This window comes from Staurois parvus, unplaced genomic scaffold (genome assembly GCF_062004578.1).
Source record: "Staurois parvus isolate SC_StPar_1 unplaced genomic scaffold, SC_StPar_1.0 ptg000082l, whole genome shotgun sequence".
NCBI classification, from domain to species: Eukaryota; Metazoa; Chordata; class Amphibia; order Anura; family Ranidae; genus Staurois; species Staurois parvus.
In genome coordinates this window covers 2,015,211-2,036,294 of record NW_028317878.1, presented here as the reverse complement: position 1 = coordinate 2,036,294, position 21,084 = coordinate 2,015,211, and the positions used below count along the sequence as shown (strand labels likewise).

At 40.8% G+C, this 21,084-nt stretch overlaps 1 protein-coding gene across 3 annotated transcripts in view; it reads left to right on the top strand.

The window, feature by feature from the left end:
- CREB5 (cAMP responsive element binding protein 5) overlaps positions 1–21,084 on the top strand; it is a 567,180-nt gene that overhangs the window by 128,667 nt on the left and 417,429 nt on the right. For all 3 annotated transcript variants that reach the window (XM_089669884.1, XM_089669883.1, XM_089669886.1), the window contains exon 4: positions 13,844–13,959. In XM_089669884.1, coding sequence (XP_089526010.1) covers positions 13,844–13,959 — 116 coding nt within the window. The remainder of the gene's footprint in view (positions 1–13,843; positions 13,960–21,084) is intronic.

Below are 21,084 nucleotides of genomic sequence, written 5' to 3'. Positions count from 1 at the left end.
TAAAAATCAAATAGTTTTGCTCGTATAATATGAAAACAAGACTTCAGTGAAGCAATGAATATAAACCTGTAAGAGCTCAAAGAGGAAACTACTGCTAAAAAAACAGGCATGAGATGCCAAAATCCATGAGATCACAAGGAGTCAGACTCCACCAAACTCTTACAAAAAAGCAAGAATAAAGAAAGTTTATCAACCAGTGGCTGAGTTTGGATTCTGAAGAATACACTAGAAATGGGACTTTAGAGGTGCCAAACAATATACAGTACCTATAATAATATGCACCGCTGTTAAAATGATACAAATTTATTCACAAAGTATTAAACGTACAATGCATTAGTGCCACACATGACCTATTTACAGATCCACAATGTATTGGCAATGAAACCCCCCCCCCACTTGTTTCACAGTATAACATTGGCTTTCACACCCTACTCAGACAATATTACATCCTTTGTTGTAGTCACATAAAAAGACTTTAAGATCCTGGATGACAGTTTCTGGGGGAACCTAAACAGTTATATCACAGCATGTTTTGTGGATTCCAAAATATCCCACTTCCTCAGGTTCTGTGAAACTATATCGTTAAGTCCATCATGACAGTACATCCAATAAATAGATAGTATGATAACAATGCTTGTGATTTACATTATACACAGTGCAAACACTATTTATTGTCAACCATAGGGTCAGTAACCTGGTGACCACCAGCACACCAAACATTTCCCTGGGAGGAGAACCAGATAATCACAAAAAAACAACACCGCACATCTTATGGGGGGGTCTAAAATAAAATGGTAAATATACATACCACTTGGAAGGGTCTCAGAGAGTATCTCTTTAATGTAAAATAAACTATTTGTTGTTGAGAGGATCTTACATGATCTTAACAATACTGATGAAAACATACTTTTTTGGAGTTTGACCATACGTTTATTACTCTTGTATTCACTATACTGGGTACCTTATGATTATTGAATTATACTAACCAACTCATGATTTTTGCCAACTATGTGGGTTTTAGGGCCCCACTTTAAACAAAAACTATATTTGCTATCCCCGACCCATGGGTGGGGTAGCTTAGCATCCACCCTTTATCAACAGTTCATTCTGTAGAGGACACAGATCATGTTGGTAGCGGCTCTGAGGAAGAGGCATTACCTCAAAACATGTCAGCCATTTGGAGGTCTATATTCCCCGACCAGACACCTTCCAGGGAGATTGGACCTTGCTGTATTTCTTATGATGTGCCTTTGACTTTTATTCTTTTGTGAGTATATCACATTTTATACAATAAACCAATTTTTAAAGGTAATGCACTAGGCCTGTGCTCCCTCTCTTTGTCTTTTTGCACACTGTGGACATGCCTATCTGAAGGGGAACACAGGAAAAACTTCATCACGGTAGCGCTGCTCCTTCATTTTCTAATTATCAGGACTGGGGGGGAGTCCTAGACCAATCTTCACTGCTTAACTGCAGTAGTGAAAAATGAGATCACTGTATTGTTTGGCAGTGGTGTCTGCGTCACAATATTGGCTGAACAGAATTAGAAATCCAATAGAAACAATGTATTTGAATTGTATATTTAGCTCTTTAATCAGAACCTGGCTAGCATTACCTGCTACTTTTATTAATATTGTAAGACCCCTATTTTTTTCCAACCACCCTGCCACAGCTTTGACATTTCTCTCTTGATAAGCTATAAGGTCAAGTGCTTCTGGCTGGATTCTACATATTAAACAGAGAACGTCAATTTTTAAAGATGCAGGTCAACAAGTGACCAAGTGAAGCCAATAGGTGTTCTTCATTCCACTACATATTATGAGAATCGAGGGCGTGACTGAACCAGCTGGTATCTATAGTAAAATGATGTATATGTTTTTAGCAGATTTACACTTTACACTTAAAGATCCAACTCTCACAATTGATCAAGGTTTCTGAAGAATAAACCGACACAGTCTGTCTTACCCTATAGTAACAAATCAGATGCAAATGTTCATCTTCAAACTGTCACTTTCCATTCCATGTTTCAACTTGATTAGCTGCAATGAAGCAACACAGACTTGAGACAGTTTTCCCCACAGACACTTTCATAAATAAGGGCAGTTTGTGCTGAACTATGTGTTTGTCCTTGTGTTTTGTTTATTATGTGTTTTATGGATGATGGATTACTTTGGGCCATTGTTTGTTTTTTATCATACAGTCCTTTTTAGAACACCTTGTAAGATTGGTATGTAGGTTCATTAAAACATATCACGTACTATAAAATAACGTATTTTTTTCTGAGCCCTTTGTGACTGTAAACATGCATATGTATTGCTCTCCTAAACATTTTCAGTGGTTTCTATTTCCAGTGAAACCAGCATTTCTGATTTGCAAGCAGTTTGTGTCTTTCAATGTACGTTTTGAATTTTGAAACTGTTGCTCAGAGTCACATATCCATTTTAATCCCTAGAATGTTTGCCAAGTGTCTTGGCAAAGTTACTTGTAAAGGAACAATTTGTAACATGGACCTGTGACTTACAGCAGTTGAAAAACCCATTTTGTGTGCTGTGGCCTATAAATAATGGCAGATTTACTGCAGGCATGGAAGGAAAAGCTTAACCCATTGTGTTATTAAAGTCAAAACATTTTTTTTTCGTGTTTGACTGATTTGTTAAGAGTCCAAACTTGGGCTAAGTTTTTATTGCTCTCTGTGTCCTCAATAGGGACATTTTCTCTTATTTTTGAGCCCTGCTGACACCAGGATAGGAAATGAGAGGACACCAATGTTACAAGACAGGAAAATACAGAGAGTAATAAAAACCTGATGGTTGTTTTAGCCCCTCCCACTGTACTAAATATATATGTGAAGTAATGTTCAAATGGAAATCAAACCTAAAACTAACTATTCTTAAAAATGCCCCCCCCCCTCCCCCCGCCTATTCTTCCTACCCTGTGAAAAAAAGCTCTGTATACTTACTTATTTTAAAAGTGATATTAAAGGCAGATTTTTTTTTTGTTTACAAGTAGCAAACATGTCATACTTACCTGTTGTGTGCAGTGGTTTTGCACAGAGCAGATCTAATCCACCTCTTCTCAGGTCCCCCACTGGTGCTCCTGGCCACTCCCTTCTGCCTAGTGTCCCCATAACAATCAGTTTCCAATGAGGGCACCCAAGCAGGCTCACTCCTGAACCACTGCTCTGTGTGTCCATTCACACACAGAGCATGGCTCGACCCATCCCCGCTCTCTCCTTATTGGTTTACTGTCTGTGATTGACAGTAGTGGAAGCCAATGGCTATCACTGCTGCCTCAGCCAATGAGGAGGGAGAGACCCAGGAGAGCCAGGGCTCTCGTGCACAATGCTGTATCGATATGGGGCTCAGGAGAGTTTTAGGGGGCTTAAGGGGGGTGTTTACCTTCATGAATAGAATGCAAGAAGTTAAAAACCTTGAGCCTTTACAACAACTTTAAAGTCATATTAAAGGCATTTTTTAAAAATAACAAACATGTCATACCTGCTCTGTGTAGTGGTTTTCCACAGAACAGCCCCAATCCTCCTGTTCTCAGGTCCCCCACCATTGCTATTGGCCCCTCCCTCCTGCTAAGTGCCCCCCAGAACAAGCAGCTTTCTACGGGGGCACCTAAGCAGGCTTGTTCACGAGCTGCTGCTCTGCATGTCCATTCACACACATAGCTGCAGCTTGACCCTGCCCTCTCACTCTCCTCATTAGCTCACTGGCTGTGACTGACAAGCTCTCTTGCACATCGCTGGATTTAGATGTGGTTCAGGTATGTTTTAGGGTGGCTGGGGGGGGGGGTTTACCTTCATGTGTAGAATGTGAAGGTATAAAACCTTGAGACTTTACAATCATTTTAAGTCTGGTACGTTCTCCCATTAGCGTATCTCTCACACTCCCCTTAGGGTGTGCAGCGGCGCGATCTGCCACATGCTCAGTACTGGGCCAATGTGATTGGCCCAGATACAATTTGATTGCTATGATACATCATCTGGTATCACCATATTCAAAAGGAGTAGCAGAATGTGTTTTAAGTTGTAATTCTAAGTATGGTCATGCTGTATGTGAGAAATAGCTTATTAAATTGACAACTTTGTGTCAATAATTTGTAGCAAAAAAATTAAATCTTCAAAAAACTTACCATGCCTCTTAGAAAATACCTTGTGGTGTTTTCTTTCCAAAATGTAATCATTTTAGGGTTGTTTCCACTGTCCTGGTACTCCAGGGCCTACACAAATGTGATAGGTAATCAGGAAATTAGATGCATAATTTATGCCCCTAAGAAAGCCTGAAGCTGCTCTTTGGATTTTGGACCCCTCTCTGTTTGGCTAGGCTGTGAAAAAGTCTCACACATATGGTATCCCCATACTTTGGAGGAGTAGCAGAATGTGTTTTGAGGTGTAATTCTAAGTATGCCTATTGTGTGTATTAGAAATATCTTATTATTGTAAACTTTGCATAAGATAATACATTTTCATTTTCTTTCCTACATTTGCCAGAAATGTGGCAAAATAATGACATTTTCAAAAGACTTTTTATTCCTCTTTGGAAATACCTTAGAGTGTTTGCTTTCCAAAATTGGGTAATTTTGTGGGTGATTCCACTGTCCTGGTGCTCCAGGGGCTCCAAAAATGTGATAGGTAGTAAGGAAATTAGATGTATAATTTAGTGTAATTTACGCTCCCTGAAAGCCCAGAGATGTTTCTTGGATTTTGGGCTGCTCTATGCATTTAGGCTGTGAAAAAGTCTCACACATGTAGTGTCCTCATACTCGGGAGGAATAGCAGAATTTATTTTGGGGTATAATTATAAGTATGCCTATTCTTTGCGTGGGGCTTACAAAATGACAGCTTTATTATTTTTTAATTTCTTAATTTTCTAAAAAATGACAAATAAATTCCAATTTAAAAAAAAACTCACCATGCTTCTTACTAAATACTTTGGACTGTCTACTTTCCAAAACCAGTCTTTTCTAGGTATTTATACTGTCCTGATATTTTAGGGCCACAAGAAATGAAATAGGCAGTCAGTACATCAGGATTGATCAATTTTCAAATATATATACCATACAGTAGTTTGTAGACTCTATACCTTTCATACAGACTAAATAATATACACTGATTTGGGTTATTTTTTACCAAATAAATGTAGCAGAATACATTTGGCCTACATTTATGAAGAAATATTATTTATTTGCATACATTTATAAGAAATTGTTTTTTAAGAAAAGCAAGTTTATTTTGCCAAATTTTTTTGTTTCATAAAAAATAAAATACCGTATATACTCGAGTATAAGCCGAGTTTTTCAGCACATTTTTTGTGCTGAAAAACGGCCCCCTCGGCTTATACTCGAGTCAACGTCTGCAGGGGGCTGCTGTCTCTTACCTGGCTCCGGTCCCACGACGATCCGGTCCAGGAAGCGCGGCTGCTCCTTCATTCGGTTCGTCCACTGGATGTTCGCGCGCCTGCTCGGCTCCGCCTTCTCACCGGTGATTGGCCGCCAGAACTGTAGCTCAGGAAAGGCACACAGGCGGCCAATCACCGGCGAGGAGGCGGAGCTGAGCGGCCCCGCAAAAATCGAGTGAAGGAGATGCAGGTAAGTGTGCCGTGCTTAGGTGCTGCTGCAACCACATATGCTGGCTGCAGCAGCACCGTACTGGAACAGGGGTCAGCAAGTGTCAGTGGGAGGAATAGTGCCCCATCATTGGTGTCACTGATACCAATGATGGGGCATTATTCCTCCCACTGACACGAACGATGGGGCACTTTTCCTCCCCCCCACTGACACCAACGATGGGGCACTATTCCTCCCACTGACACCAATGATGAGGCACGATTCTTCCCACTGGTGTTCCCACCCTCGGCTTATACTCGAGTCAATAGCTTTTCCCAGTTTTTTGTGGTAAAATTAGGTACCTCGGCTTATATTCGGGTCTGCTTATACTCGAGTATATACGGTACCCAGAAAAGAAAACTGTCTCAACAAAATTATAAAAACTTAATTTAGGTACAGTTCTGCATGATTTAAGTCAGGGCTTGAAATTTCCACTCTCCTGCTTGCCAATGGCAAGTGGAAATTATGGTGGGGGCGAGTGTGTCCCCCAGGGCCGTCTTGCTGGGCAGGCTCGGAGCTCAGGCCGGATCTGTCATTGGCACTGGGAGCCGTCAGACTGCTCAATAGCTGAGCGCAGTGAAAGCAAAGGAAGGAGTGTGTGCTTTGCTCTCTGCCTCCCCCTAGAGTGCAGTACCCAGCTCTGTGAGTGAACAACGAAGTACTGCAACTTTTTTGGGGGGATGGTGGTGTGTGTGTGTGTCTGTGTGTATGTACATGTGTGTATCTGTACATGTGTCTGCGTGTATGTACATGTATGTGTGTGTGTGCATGTGTCTGTGTGTGTGTACATGTGTCTGTGTGTGTATGTACATTTGTGTGTGTGTGTTTGTGTGTATGTACGTACATGTGTCTGTGTGTACATGTATCTGTGTATTTATTATTATTATTATAATACAGGATTTATATAGCGCTAACAGTTTGCTCAGCACTTATGTACGTGTATGCATGTACATGTGTCTGTGTGTATGTACAAGTGTCTGTGCATGTGTATTTCTGTGTATGTTCATGTATCTGTGTGTATGCGTGTCTGTACGTGCCTGTGTGTGTATACATGTGTCTGTATGTGTGTGTGTGTGTACATGTATCTCTGTGCGTGTGTGTACATGTTTCTGTGTGTGTATGTGTGTGTGTATGTACATGTCTGTGTGTGTGTACAGGTGTCTGTGTTTGTGTGTGTTTGTTGGTGTTGTTCTTAAGGCCTGGCTAGTAGCTCAGGACTTGACATTTTAAACCCTGACTTAAGTAATTGTCATGCAAAGCCTGACATCTCTGAAAACCTAAAAATGGCCTGGGCAGGAAGGGGGTGAAAGTGTCTGGTACTGAAGTGGTTAAACTATGGATTTTACGGTCTATTTGTAGGGGGAGGTCCACCTCATTGGTATTATTTAAGCCAGTCCAAAAGTCAAATTTAAACACTGGCGGATTCAAATCCTGCAAAGCATTCTGTATGAGTAGAACAGGTGGATTGTAAGCTGGAGTATATTTTGTTTTCAGTAAAATATGTTACAGAATTTAATTTTACCAACAGTGATACTGAAGGAGTGAAGTGTAAGAAAAATTCATTAATGGTCTAGCGCTGGTTCACAAGTACAAAATCATCCAAGTCTGGGATTCTGGAAACAATTTGAAAAGTATCACCTTCATAGAGCAGGTGTAAATTGAAATATGGTGGTTTGTATGAATAGAAGCATTTCACTTGTTTTCTTTCTCTTGCTCTCTCCACCTGTAATAGTTTTGAATAAAATGTGACCAAAGCAGCTGTGTGACTGTAATATATAAATATTATTAAATTAAAATGGAAATATTTTTACATATTGCAGCACTGGTATGGTACTTTTTGCAGAACACAAATAAATAATACTTACTTTAACCCATGGTTCCATGACAGCTGCGTCCCCTGATCTTCAGTGCTGGAATGCAGGTAGCAACTCCAAGCAGAACCCACAAACTATCCTAAGGACGTGGACACTGGTTCTGCACTGATGAAGTGTAGGTTTGGTGACATCAAGGAGAAGGGAGACAACATTACCAGTCAGGGACCGGCATGCAAAGAGGATTTAGCAGACCCGTTATCACAAATGGAACTGGGAATGCTAAAGATTATATTAGTGTGTGTTAGAATATTTTTAAAAAAGAGATTACCTAGGAGCAGGGGAATGCAATAATTTCTTTTTTTTGCTATGAGGTCTTAGTTGAGCTTTAAAGTGATTGTAAAGGTTTAACTTTTGTTTTTTAAAAATAACAAACTCGGTATACTTGCCTGCTGTGTGTAATTGTTTTGCACAGAGCAGCCCCGATCCTCCTCTTCTCGGGTCCCCAGCCAGTCCTCCTGGCCCCCCCCTCACTTGTTGCCCACCATAGCAAGCCGCTTGCTGTAGGGGCATTCAAGCATGCTCGCTCCCGAGCCCCACTCTGCGTGTGCCCTGTCCCTTTCTCCCTCCTCACTGGCTGTGATTGACAGCTGTGTCTCAGTCAATGAGGAGGCAGAGAGCCTTTGCACATCACTTGATCGAGATCAGGCTCAGGTAAGTATAACGAGGGGCCGGCAGGGGGAGCCCTTTACCTTAATGCAGAGAATGCATTAACCGCTTCCCGACCGCCCTATATCAGAACTAATGCTACAGGGCGGCAGGGCTGTGCAAAAGCATGTATATATATGTGATTTTGCATTTCCAGGTAGGGGGCGCGCGCACCGCCCTACCTGCGCTGCCATTGGCGGCTACAGCTGTCGATCACTGGGTCCTGGATGAAGATTCCCCGCCGGCACCCGGCGATCACCGAGGAACACTGACAGGGGCGAAGTCTGTATGTAAACAATACAGATCTCTCCCTTGTCAGCACCAGCAAGCCTTTGCACATCACTGGATCGAGATCAGGCTCAGGTAAGTATAACGGGGGGCCGGCAGGGGGAGCCCTTTACCTTAATGCAGAGAATGCATTAACCGCTTCCCGACCGCCCTATATCAGAACTAATGCTACAGGGCGGCAGGGCTGTGCAAAAGCATGTATATATATGTGATTTTGCATTTCCAGGTAGGGGGCGCGCGCACCGCCCTACCTGCGCTGCCATTGGCGGCTACAGCTGTCGATCACTGGGTCCTGGATGGAGATTCCCCGCCGGCACCCGGCGATCACCGAGGAACACTGACAGGGGCGAAGTCTGTATGTAAACAATACAGATCTCTCCCTTGTCAGCACCAGCAAGCTGCTTTGTATTGCTCTGCATAGCAGAGTAATACAAAGCAGCATGCTTACATAGTAAAACACACACAGTTAACCCTTTGATCACCCCAGATATTAAACCCTTCCTGCCCAGTGTCAGTGCTTTTTATTAGAATTGATCACTGTATTAGTGTCACTGGGGATATCAGTGGCAGTTAGTTAGTTCCCCCCCAGTGTCAGAATGCCCGCCACAGTCCCGTATCAGTCGCTGATTGCGTCCATTACTAGTATAACAAAATTTAAAAAAAAAAATCCAGTATATATACCGCCATTTGTAGATGCTATTGCTTTCATGTAAACCAATTAATTTACTCGTACTGGGATTTTTTTTTTTTAAATCGTCAGTCTTTTTTTGTTTATAGCGCATAAAAATACAAAACACATGGGTGATCAAATACCACTGAAAAAAAACTCTATTTGTGGTAAAAAAGGACATAAATTTTATTTGGGTGCAGCGTTGCATGAACGCACAATTGTCAGTTAAAGTAACGCAGTGCTGTATCACAAAAAATGGCCTGGTCAGGAAGGGGGGTAAATCCTCTGGAGGGCAAGTGGTTAAGGTAAAAAAAAAAAACATTCTGCCTTTAGAAACACTTTAAGATATTTACGTTTTATAAACACAGCTGCAGCCCTTATCCAATAATGTCAAAAAGGATATTGCCAAATGCTAATTGTAAGCCCCATATAGCCTAAAATGGCTAACAGCGACAGGCAGTAAGAGGCAAAATGAGAAGTGTTTTTGGTATTTTATTTTCTATGCAGTTATCAGTATCTTTATATACATATTGATAAGCATAATGTAAGATAACTCTTGTACTTTATATTTGTGGTTGTTTACTACATGTTTGCTGATTCATGTATGGTATATCGTGTTCAGCTTAGTAAAGCATGAACCGTTTTGATATTCAGATTGCACCAATTAACTTGATATGCCAGAAACTGTGGAGCATGCTCAGTGCTAATATAGTAAAACAATGTTTTTGCTTTTTTCCCTGAAAAGTGTGTATATTTGTGTAGCTAGTGTGGAATTATTGCTGTTGGGGCAGGTCAATGCCACAGTAGATATCAGTATTTTAACGTTGGCAAGAGATGGTACTTGGCTTCCATTGCCAGTTGGGTTAACTGTATCTAGCATGAATGATCTGTTATGTTTTGTGACCATGCTGCCTAACCCATGCGGGGAGATTTACTAAAACTGGTGCTAAGTGAATGTGGTACAGTTGTTCCTAGTAATCAATCAGCTTCTACATTCAGCTTGTTCAATGAAGCTTTGACAATAACACCTAGTAACTGATTACTATGGTTACTATGTACAGCTGTGCCAGATTCTGTGTGCTCCAATTATAGTAAACCCCCCCCTCATATGTCTGCAAACACTGACAACAAGTTGCTGTTTTGAACCGACAAGGCCAGGAGATACATGTAATGTAAAAAATCTAGCAGCTGTGCCTGTCCGGGTTTATAAGATTCTAATTTCATCATTATTTATGCTGCTACACTCCCATATATATATTTTTGAAAATCCATTCAGGGTAATGTAACAGATTCTCTTTAATAGGCAACCTGCCCTTCATTTCCGATCATGGGTTTTACTTTGTTTGTATTACCCTGGCCCCTGTTCTTAGAGCCAAATCAAAAAGTCCTGTGTAGGATTCAAGTCTACTTGGTTGGAGCTTACACAAGGCTGACTTTCCTTCTCTGGCCTCCACGTGACAAAACTCAACCCTGTGAGGAAGGTAAGAGAGGGACTTGCTCTGCCATACCTGCTAGTACTGGGTATTTCCCTTGGCTCCAGCATACAAGCTGCCACTGAGTGCATAGATACTATTCCTGTTCTAAAGGAGAATTTATACACAAATTATGTTGTGACAGGAGTGACTTTTGGGGGTGGGGGGACCCCTATATCAGCTCCCCATATTCCTCTTATGTGTAAGCCACCCTGTGCCTGTTAGGGGTACAGGGTGATCTGTCCTGATATTGTGTAGACATGTATAGGTGAGGTGGGGGTTGTTCATTGTTCACTGCCAGGTGCTGCATCCCATTGTTCTATTGTGTCTTGCTTGCCAGCAAACTATTATGGAATGTATGTGTTCCTGTATTGTCTACTGCCAAGTGGTGTATCCCTTTGTTCTATTGTGTGTTTTGGTTTGGTGGGGGGTTTTCCGGCAGCCCTTCCCCCTGGTGGGATGGCCTGCTGATGTGTTTCCTGTTACTGGTTGCATTTCCCCGCCCTGTGTATACATCTTGTGTTTGTGTTAAAATAAAGCAGTCTACTTCCTGTCTTATTTCCTGCTTGGCCAGCAGTGGGGTCCGTGGATAATGTTCGGACAGGGAAGCAGGAGTCTAACGGAAATACCCTAGCACAGTCGGGGTCCGGTTCCGTTACATTGGAAGATAAGAGAGGGACTTGCTCTGCCATACCTGCTAGTACTGGGTATTTCCCTTGGCTCCAGCATACAAGCTGCCACTGAGTGCATAGATACTATTCCTGTTCTAAAGGAGAATTTATACACAAATCATGTATAGATCAGTGTGGTTATAATGTCTTCGGAGTCCATACCTATTCTATGTCTTGATAAAAGGGGGGTTTTGTTGCCCCTGAAATGCATTGGCTGATTTGTTCAAACTATGAATAAATAAAGGCATCATTGGTCTCTTTCACTCTTTGGTTTCTGGGTACCATTTGAAGGGGGTCTATCCAAGAACTGCCTTGCCAAAGTAGTGAGATCACTTGCGAAGATTTTGAACTGTACAAACAAGCACTGAAATCACAGTGCCTCACAAATGTGTTTCTCTGGAGCCAAGCATACAACTGGGCAGCATTAGATATAATAATATGAGTACTGTTATTATATACAGTCATGGCCGAAATTGTTGGCACCCTTGATATTTCTCCAGGAAATCATGTATTTCTCACGAAACGTATTGCATTAACACATGTTTTGCTATACACATGTTTATTCCCTTTGTGTGTATTGGGACAAAACAAAAAAAGGGAGGAAAGAAAGCAAATTCGACATAATGTCACACAAACCTCCAAAAATGGGCTGGACAAAAGTATTGGCACCCTTTCACAACTGCGGATAAATAAGAATGTTACAAGCATGTGATGCTCCTGTAAACTCACCTGGGGCAAGTAACAGGTGTGGGCAATATAGAAATCACACCTGAAAGCAGATAAAAAGGAGAGACGTTCACTTAACCTTTGCATTGTGTGTCTGTCTGTGCCACACTAAGCATGGACAACAGAAAGAGGAGACGAGAACTGTCTGAGGACCTGAGAACCAAAATTGTGGCAAAATATCAACAATCTCAAGGTTACAAGTCCATCTCCAGAGAACTAGATTTGCCTTTGTCCACAGTGCGCAACATTATCAAGAAGTTTGCAACCCATGGCACTGTAGCTAATCTCCCTGGTCGTGGACGGATGAGGAAAATTGATGAAAGATTGCAACGCAGAATAGTCCGGATGGTGGATAAGCAGCCCCAAACATGTTCCAAAGACATTCAAGCTGTCCTGCAGGCTCAGGGAGCATCAGTGTCAGCGCGAACTATCCGTCGACATTTAAATGAAATGAAACGCTATGGCAGGAGACCCAGGAGGACCCCACTGCTGACACAGAGACATAAAAAAGCAAGACTACAGTTTGCCAAAATGTACTTGAGTAAGCCAAAAGCCTTCTGGGAAAACGTCTTGTGGACAGATGAGACCAAGATAGAGCTTTTCGGTAAAGCACATCATTCTACTGTTTACCGAAAACGGAATGAGGCCTACAAAGAACAAAACACAGTACCTACGGTAAAATATGGTGGAGGTTCAATGATGTTTTGGGGTTGTTTTGCTGCCTCTGGCACTGGGTGCCTTGACTGTGTGCAAGGCATCATGAAATCTGAGGATTACCAAAGGATTTTGGGTCGCACTGTAGGGCCCAGTGTCAGAAAGCTGGGTTTGCGTCCAAGATCCTGGGTCTTCCAGCAGGACAATGACCCCAAACATACGTCAAAAAGCACTCAGAAATGGATGGCAAAGAAGCGCTGGAGAGTTCTGAAGTGGCCAGCAATGAGCCCAGATCTAAATCCCATTGAACACCTGTGGAGAGATCTTAAAATTGCTGTTGGGAAAAGGTGTCCTTCCAATAAGAGAGACCTGGAGCTGTTTGCAAAGGAAGAGTGGTCCAAAATTCCGGGTGAGAGGTGTCAGAAGCTTATTGATGGTTATAGGAAGCGACTGATTTCAGTTATGTTTTCCAAAGGGTGTGCAACCAAATATTAAGTTAAGGGTGCCAATACTTTTGTCCAGCCCATTTTTGGGGTTTTGTGTGACATTATGTCATATTTGCTTTTCTGCCTCTGTTTTATATTTGTTCCAATACATACAAAGGGAATAAACATGTGTATAGCAAAACATGTGTTAATGCAATACCTTTTTTGTGTGAAATACTTGATTTTCAGGAAAAATATCAAGGGTGCCAACAATTTCGGCCATGACTGTATATAACACCACCACCACCACCACTTGCTGCCAGAACAGCTGCTGTGTCTTATAATATCATTGGGCCAGTAAGAGCCCTTGTGGAATTGAAAGCTTCAAACTACCAAATTTTAATACATGTAACTTGGTTGCAACACATACCACTGAACTTGGCCATGTACAGTTTATTGTTGAAGTAATGTAATATACAATTATAAACTTTATTGGTTTAGCAGTATATAGTATGGGCACAGATTGCACAAATTTGCGTTGTATTCAAGAGGTGCTTCTGCATTCATAGTCAGGTGCAAGTGGCCATAGAAATAGTCCTACATCACCACACCTGGCCATATGCAAAACCTTGTTTCAATGGTTTTCTTTCATCTAGTGTGTGCTGATCTTGAATGGCTATGTGGAAAGAGCATCTTACATAATATACATACTCCATATTGTGATTGGGCTAAAAAAAGGCTTTTAATCTAGTGTTAAAAAAACTGTTCTAATATTATCTGATTGTAGCTGGTTTTTTTTTCGCAGATCAGACACCAACTCCAACTCGGTTCTTGAAAAACTGTGAGGAAGTGGGGTTATTCAATGAAATTGACTTGGAACAGGAGTTTAGAAGTGCACAAGAGGAAGAAAACACTAAGAGGGTAAGTGGTGCCATAAGTGTACATATTCTGTGTAGCATAAGTCATTTAATCTTTACAGTATTTGTATTAAATATAACAGGTAATAAATTCCTGGAAAACCAGCATCCGATCATCACTCACGGTCAATGGCTGTGAGCGCTGATTAGTGTATTGGGGGGGGGCTCCTTCCCCCTGTCAGAATATCAGAATACAATAGCACAGCGGGGGAGATTGACACACCAATGCTTGTGTTGGTATGGTGATCTATCAGTTGTTTTTTCTTTTCATTTAACCCATTGGGTTGAATGAAAAAAAATTTGCAGTGTACACCTGGCTTTGCACTGTTCCTCATAGGTCTTCCATAGTTCCTAGATGTATTCTGTATACATTAGGTTTTTAGAGCCAAGCGTCCCAATGCAGCCATGTACAGGTCACAGTGGAAGAAAGGAAAAATTGTAAGAGAACAGCATGCTACTCATATCTGTTTTTATAAAAATCTGGTATGATAAAACAAAACACAATCTGTTTCAGATTATTTATATTTTTTCTGTTATAGAGCACCTACTATCTAGTAGGGATGAACTTCGGTGTGGAGCCTAATGTCATATAGCCTAATGTCATGTATAGTTTCAGTTTTTCTACCACTACTATACTGTATTTGACAACTTCCTTCTTCCCTTGTCAATGGTTGTTAAGAAAGCAGGGGGTGTCGGTACCGGTCTCGTCCTTGTCAACCATTAATGTTACCGTGTCCCATTAATTTGCTTACAGTTACAAGCCACATAGCTATATTTGGGAAATGACATTGATCATATTTAGTAAATAATGTCAGTCACTATCCCTGCTCCTTTGTGTACATTCCATAAGACAGCAACGGGAGGTATCATTAGTACAAGGTAATCGGTGGGTTTGGACCAGTTGGCATGCGTTTTTGTTTTGATGGGTCCTTGGGCATTGCTCGTCATGATTGACATGGATCTGCATTGCTGGACAATGTGATTAACAATGTATTTACATCATGAAAACTATACAGTATATGTCAATAAACTCTGGTAAAGAGATGAGTTTCAAATGTGTGGAATAAATACAGATTGATAAATTCAGGCAGTGTATTTGCTTATCCCGACCAGTCTATAAAAATCCAGATGGCATTGTTAAAAATAACAAGGCTTGTATAGCCTGGACTAATGTTCTGTGCAAAATAGGAACGTTTAGTTTAGAATAATGTATTCATCTTGCTACAGGTGGTTAATATATGGCTCTCGTAGGACCGCTGGGAACAAACATGAACATGTGCATTGGTTTTCGTTCATCCACGCCTTTGCATGCTAAAAGTGAGCCTGTAACTGGAACATGTTACATGCTTTATAATTAGAAACACATTGGTGTAGACTGCTAGAGCTAGTGCAGCTTCATTTTAATTTCAGGTATTCATTCCCATTATGTTCAATTGTGCTCTCAATGTGTGTCTAATCGTGACTGAGCCTTGCCATAAATCATTATTTAATCATTATTATTCTATCTATCTATCTATCTATCTATCTATCTATCTATCTATTATCTATCTATCTATCTATCTATCTATCTATCTATCTATCTATCTATCAGCAAAATATACATGTTTACTAAATGCAGAACAATTTAAAGGGTGTTCCCTAGTTATATTTTTCATGCTTTCCTTGATCATTCATAACCTCCAACTTTCAACTATCCCTAATATTTATTGTCATTCTGATACTTTAAAGTGTTACTAAACCCAGGACCCTGCATTCACTATATCTGCTCTCCCACAATACACAGAACATGGAAATGCAATTATTTTAGTAAATATAAACTCCCTCCTAGATTGTAAGCTCGAAAGAGCAGGGCCCTCGATCCCCTCATGTTTTCCATTGTATTGGTATTGTTCTGTCACATGTTCTGTCCCCCTTTGTAATGTACAGCGCTGAGCGAACTATCGGCGCTTTATAAATACTGTATAATAATAATAATAATAATAATAATAATAAACTGCTAAATACCTTTTCTTATCAGCAGTTAGATCAGTCTTGTGACTACAGCAGAGCACTGGTTAAAGCTTGTAGGAGGAGTTTTATTTCTACTCTAGGAGGATGTGAAACCTCTGACCCTTTGTCTGGACAGTGCTGATTGGCCCTGTGCTGATCACATGCACTCTTCCAAGAAAAAAAAAAAACCTCTCTAGCAATACACACCAAACTGAGCATGTGCATGTGCCACGGGTTCAGTCTGTATCAGGTAGTCATTTCAACAAGAGGAGAGGCAGAAAAGAAAGGATCAAACAGCCTTTTTACACAATGCAGAGGATTAACCCCTTAGGTTCCACAATGAGTATAACAAGCATGGTTTACTGCTTATCCATGCTGATTTTACTGTTGTGGGTTTAGTAGCACTTTAACTGTCCTTCCATATAACCTTACCTACTCCCAAAAATTAATACTCAACCTATCCCTCAGCACTTAACCTTAAACTATAGACTTACCCTAAAATTAAAGTGGTTTTAAAAGCTGAAGATTTTTTGCCTTCCTGCATTCTGCATAAAGGTAAAAAAACCTTCTATTGTCAGCTCCCCCCTCCCAGCCCCCAAATACTTATCTGAGCCCGATCTTGATCCAGCCCTGTGCCCGAGAGCAGCAATGCTCTCTCTCTGTCTCCCCCTATTCACTGGGCTTATTGAGAGCACCGGGAGCCATTGGCTCCTGATGCTGTCAGTAAAATTCAGCGATGAGGGGGGTGGGCAGAGCCACACTGTGTGTGTCAATGGACACACTGAGCGTGGCTCGGGATTGAGCCCACTTGTGTGCCACCATAGAAATTGGCTTTCTATGGCTGCACATGGAGAAAAGGAATAGCGGTGGAGTGGAGCCCCAGAAGAGATGGATTGGTGCTGCTCTGTGCAGAATCAATGGACACACTGAGCGTGGCTCAGGATTGAGCCCACTTGTGTGCCACCAAAGAAATCGACTTTCTATGGCGGCACATGGAGAAAAGGAATAGCGGTGGAGTGGAGCCCCAGAAGAGATGGATCGTTGCTGCTCTGTGCAAAACCATTGCACAAAGCAGGTAAGTATGACATTTCTGTTATTAAAAAAAGTTACAATCACTTTAAAGTATATCCCTAGACAAAACTTTTTTCCATTTTGGATAGTGTATGAAATGGTTAGACGTTTGTCAAGCTTTTATTGCTAGGTTTTAGGAGAAGTATGGGCCACTTAACTTTACATAAAGATACAGATGTGAAATAAAAAACAGTGAATAAATACAACACTTGATCAACACCTCTTACACATACTTTAAACATTTTAACCACTTGCCCTCCTGATGATTTACCCCCCTTCCTGACCAGGCCATTTTTTTGCGTTACGGCGCTGCATTACTTTAACTGACAATTGCGCGGTCCTGCAACGCTGCACCAAAATGAAATGTGCGTCCTTTTTTTCCTACAAATTGAGGTTTCTTTTGGTGGTATTTGATTGCTTGTGTGTTTTTTTTCACTATATAAAAAAAAGATCGACAGTTTTGAGAAAAAAAGAATATTTTTGACTTTTTGCTATTAAACATGTCCAGTAAAAGATTAAAAAAATTAAATTTCGTCATAAATTTAAGCCAAAATGTATTCTGCTACATGGCTTTGCTAATAAAATCCCAGTATGTGTAAATTAATTGGTTTGTGTGAAAGTTATAACATTTACAAATGGAGGTATATATACTGGGCTTTTCAAAAAACTTAAATTTTACTACTAATGGCAGCGATCAGCGACTTATAGCGGGACTGCGGCGGGGGTTCTGACACTGGGGGGAACTGACTTGGTGTCACTGACATCCCCAGTGACACCAATACAATGATCAGTGCTAAAAAAAGCACTGACACTGTACTAATGGCACTGGGCAGGAAGGGGTTAACATGAGGGGCGATCAAAGGGTTAACTGTGTGCTGTGTGCTGTGTCACTCTGTCCTGTGTCCATGTGCTTCACTGTAACCATCCAAAGCAGTGTGCACGAGCCGACAGGGAGGAGAACTGTATTGTTTACATACAGTTCTCCCCCCCATCAGAGATCCTCGGCAATCACCAGGTGCCTGCGAGTAATCACCCCCTACCCGGAAATGCAAAATCACGTATATATACGTGATTTTGCGCACCCGTGCCACCCTGTAGCAGTATTTCTGCTATACGGCAGTCAAGAAGTGGTTAAAGTAACAGAGCTGCATAAAGTCCTATTATAAGATTGCATTTTTTTAATACTGCAAGAAAAAAATGATGGGAAACACAGCATTTTATAGTGGTCACCACATCAAAAGTTGAGGAGAAATTTTCCAAATTGGATCACCTGATTTGGTGTTAACTATGCCAGACAGACTTTCCCTCACTTTGGAAAGATTTCCTCTAACTTTCTGGTGTGTCTCCCTGATGGGTCAGGGACAGTGATAAAGAAAGGTGACAGGGATTTAGACCATCCCCTACTCTATCTAAAACAAAAAAAATGGCTATAGCTACACTTTAGTTCTTATCACTTAATGTAATGCTAACAATTAAGCCTCTTTCTCCCCCCAGCTGTAGCCCTTAACCTTACCCTTAGGTTTAATACCCTAACTGTGTCTTGGCCCTGGTCTACCCTTAACCTAGTTACACTTGAAAAATTAAATATCATATCAATCCTGATAAATGGCATCCCAGATCTATTCATCGAGAGTTGAGATTAGGTTTATGGTAGACAACAAGGTATAGGCAGTGGACCTTATTTTCCAAAGCGCCTAAATAAAAAATATATTTATTGCCATGTAGAAACCAAACAATCTCTATTTTCTGTTTTCCTGTATATTCTATGTGGATAATACAGACAAATATGTTTAAGAAACGCTTACAAATATTAATATCTATATCTATATACATCTTGCTGCAGAGGTTGATCAGAGAATGTGTAAAGTCTAAGCAATGGGTCATATCATTTGCCCTACTAGCATGTTGTAAGAAATTGGCTAACGTGTTGAATTTGCATGTAATCTTTAGCAGGAGTCTCTGATATCTACTTCATAACTTGGGCTTGAAAATGAAGTGGACTTTTCTAATATATTTTGTAATAAATGAGTACAGTGTAATATAATGTGTTGGGGAATATCATTTTTTGCTGGCTTTGTAATTACCTATACTGTCTGACATCAGGTGGCAATGGCATGAGTTGATTAAACAAACTCTCAAACAAACATGACCACTACTACACTCTCTTGCATATTTTCCTTGACCATGTTTGCTCTTTAGATGAAAGTCCCTAATGAACTGAAAGCATTATAATTATATAGTGGTGATCTTCCTGAGGAAAAATATGCTTCACACAGCTAGGAAATCAGTCAAGGCCATGGAATAGTGAATAGAATTTCCTCTTCTATTCAGATTAGGAAACCATGACTGTCCAATGTGCTCGCCAGGATTAAATAGGAAATAGCTTGAGGTAGATCGGCTTTTTTTCTCATTAGAGGGCATGATAAGGCTAATGGATGTGAAATTCTTATTTGAAGTTTGTCATTGTAGCTGTGACATCAAGGTTTCTTCTTGACACAAATAGTTTAAGCCAGCACAGCAAGCCATATTAATTTCCTGGTCATCAAACAATGGAAAATGCAAGAGAATCAAGCATAAGTATCAATATGTTAGAGTGCAGAACTACAGTATTTCAGAATTTACATTTGCACTTCGGAACTTAAAGCAGTAGTAAAGTCAGCCAACATAGGTGTCCGTTTATGAACCAGCGGTAAATGATCGCTGCTCAGTTCTCCGGAATTCTCAAAGAACACAGTTCTCCTGTGAATGCCTTTTATGAAGCGGTGTAGATCAGTTCTTCAAACAAAGGGAGAACGGTCTACAAACACTGGAAAACAGCTGCTTTTACTATAATCTCGTGAGATTACAGTAAAAAATCAGTTTACTAAGCAGAGGTAAATTATCTCTGCTTAGTTTGAGGTTTCTCCGATTCTCCAGCTCTGTGCTGGAGAATCTGGAGCGAGAACACAGATCTCCAGTGAAGGGCTGAACATGTTCTCCACTGATCTCCTGAGTTTCATAAACTGTCAATGACCAGAGAATAGCTGCGATCCTCTGAATCGCAGCTATTCTCTGTGTCATAAACGGACACCCAAATCCCTAAAATCAATGTAGCCAGTACACCAAAGCTTTTAAAATCATTGTTCCTTATTAATTATCTCCCATCTGTTTTTTCTTATATTTTAGCTGCATATTTTGTTTTACTTGCTTCTTGCCTGAAGCTGGCGCCATATTTTCTGTTGCCTTCCGGATCTAGACTCTATGGGGTTTATTTACTAAAGCTGGAGAGTCCAAAATCAGACTCCCTTCTGCATAGAAACCAATCAGCTTCCAGGTTTCATTGCCAAAGCTTCATTGAACAAGCTGAGGTTAGAAGCTGATTGGTTTCTATGCAGAAGGGAGTCTGATTTTGGACTCTCCAGCTTTAGTAAATAAACCCCTACGTAACTTTCACCCTTTTCTGTCAGTAATTGCAGCAATCTTGCGCATGCATATTGTTTATTATCCAAGCGGGCAAGTGTTGTACTTTCTCTGCTGTCTACTTGTCTTGTGATCTGCGGTTATGTTTACACCCCCTTTTGTCACTGCAAGTCACAAGGGGTGTTTCAGGAAGTTCTGAATGGGGCTTGACTAATGTGGGATTGCAATGTGACTAATGTGCTTGACTAATATGGGGCACAACATTCTCTGGATGTGACTGACGGCACACATAGCATGCAGTGAATTGCAGCAATTATGTGCAAGGCACTGGTGACATCATTAAAGTGAACATTGCTGGATTTCTAGAGAACAGCAAAGGCTAGAGAGAACATAAACACAGCACTATGTAAATTCTTCAGGAGTGATTTCAATGAAGGAAAGTTAAGTTAGAGAGTTTACTACCAGTTTAAATTGAAATAGAGTGAGATGGGGATAGAGACTTGTCACTTTTTATTGCTGTCAGCGAGATTTCCCCTCACTTCCTGTTACAGATGAGAGGAAATCTTTCTAGCAGAGACACAAGCAATAAAAATATATTTTTTTTATTAACATGAAGAATGGTTAGAACCCATTCCTGTGACCACATAGAGTGTGGGGAGATTCAAACCAG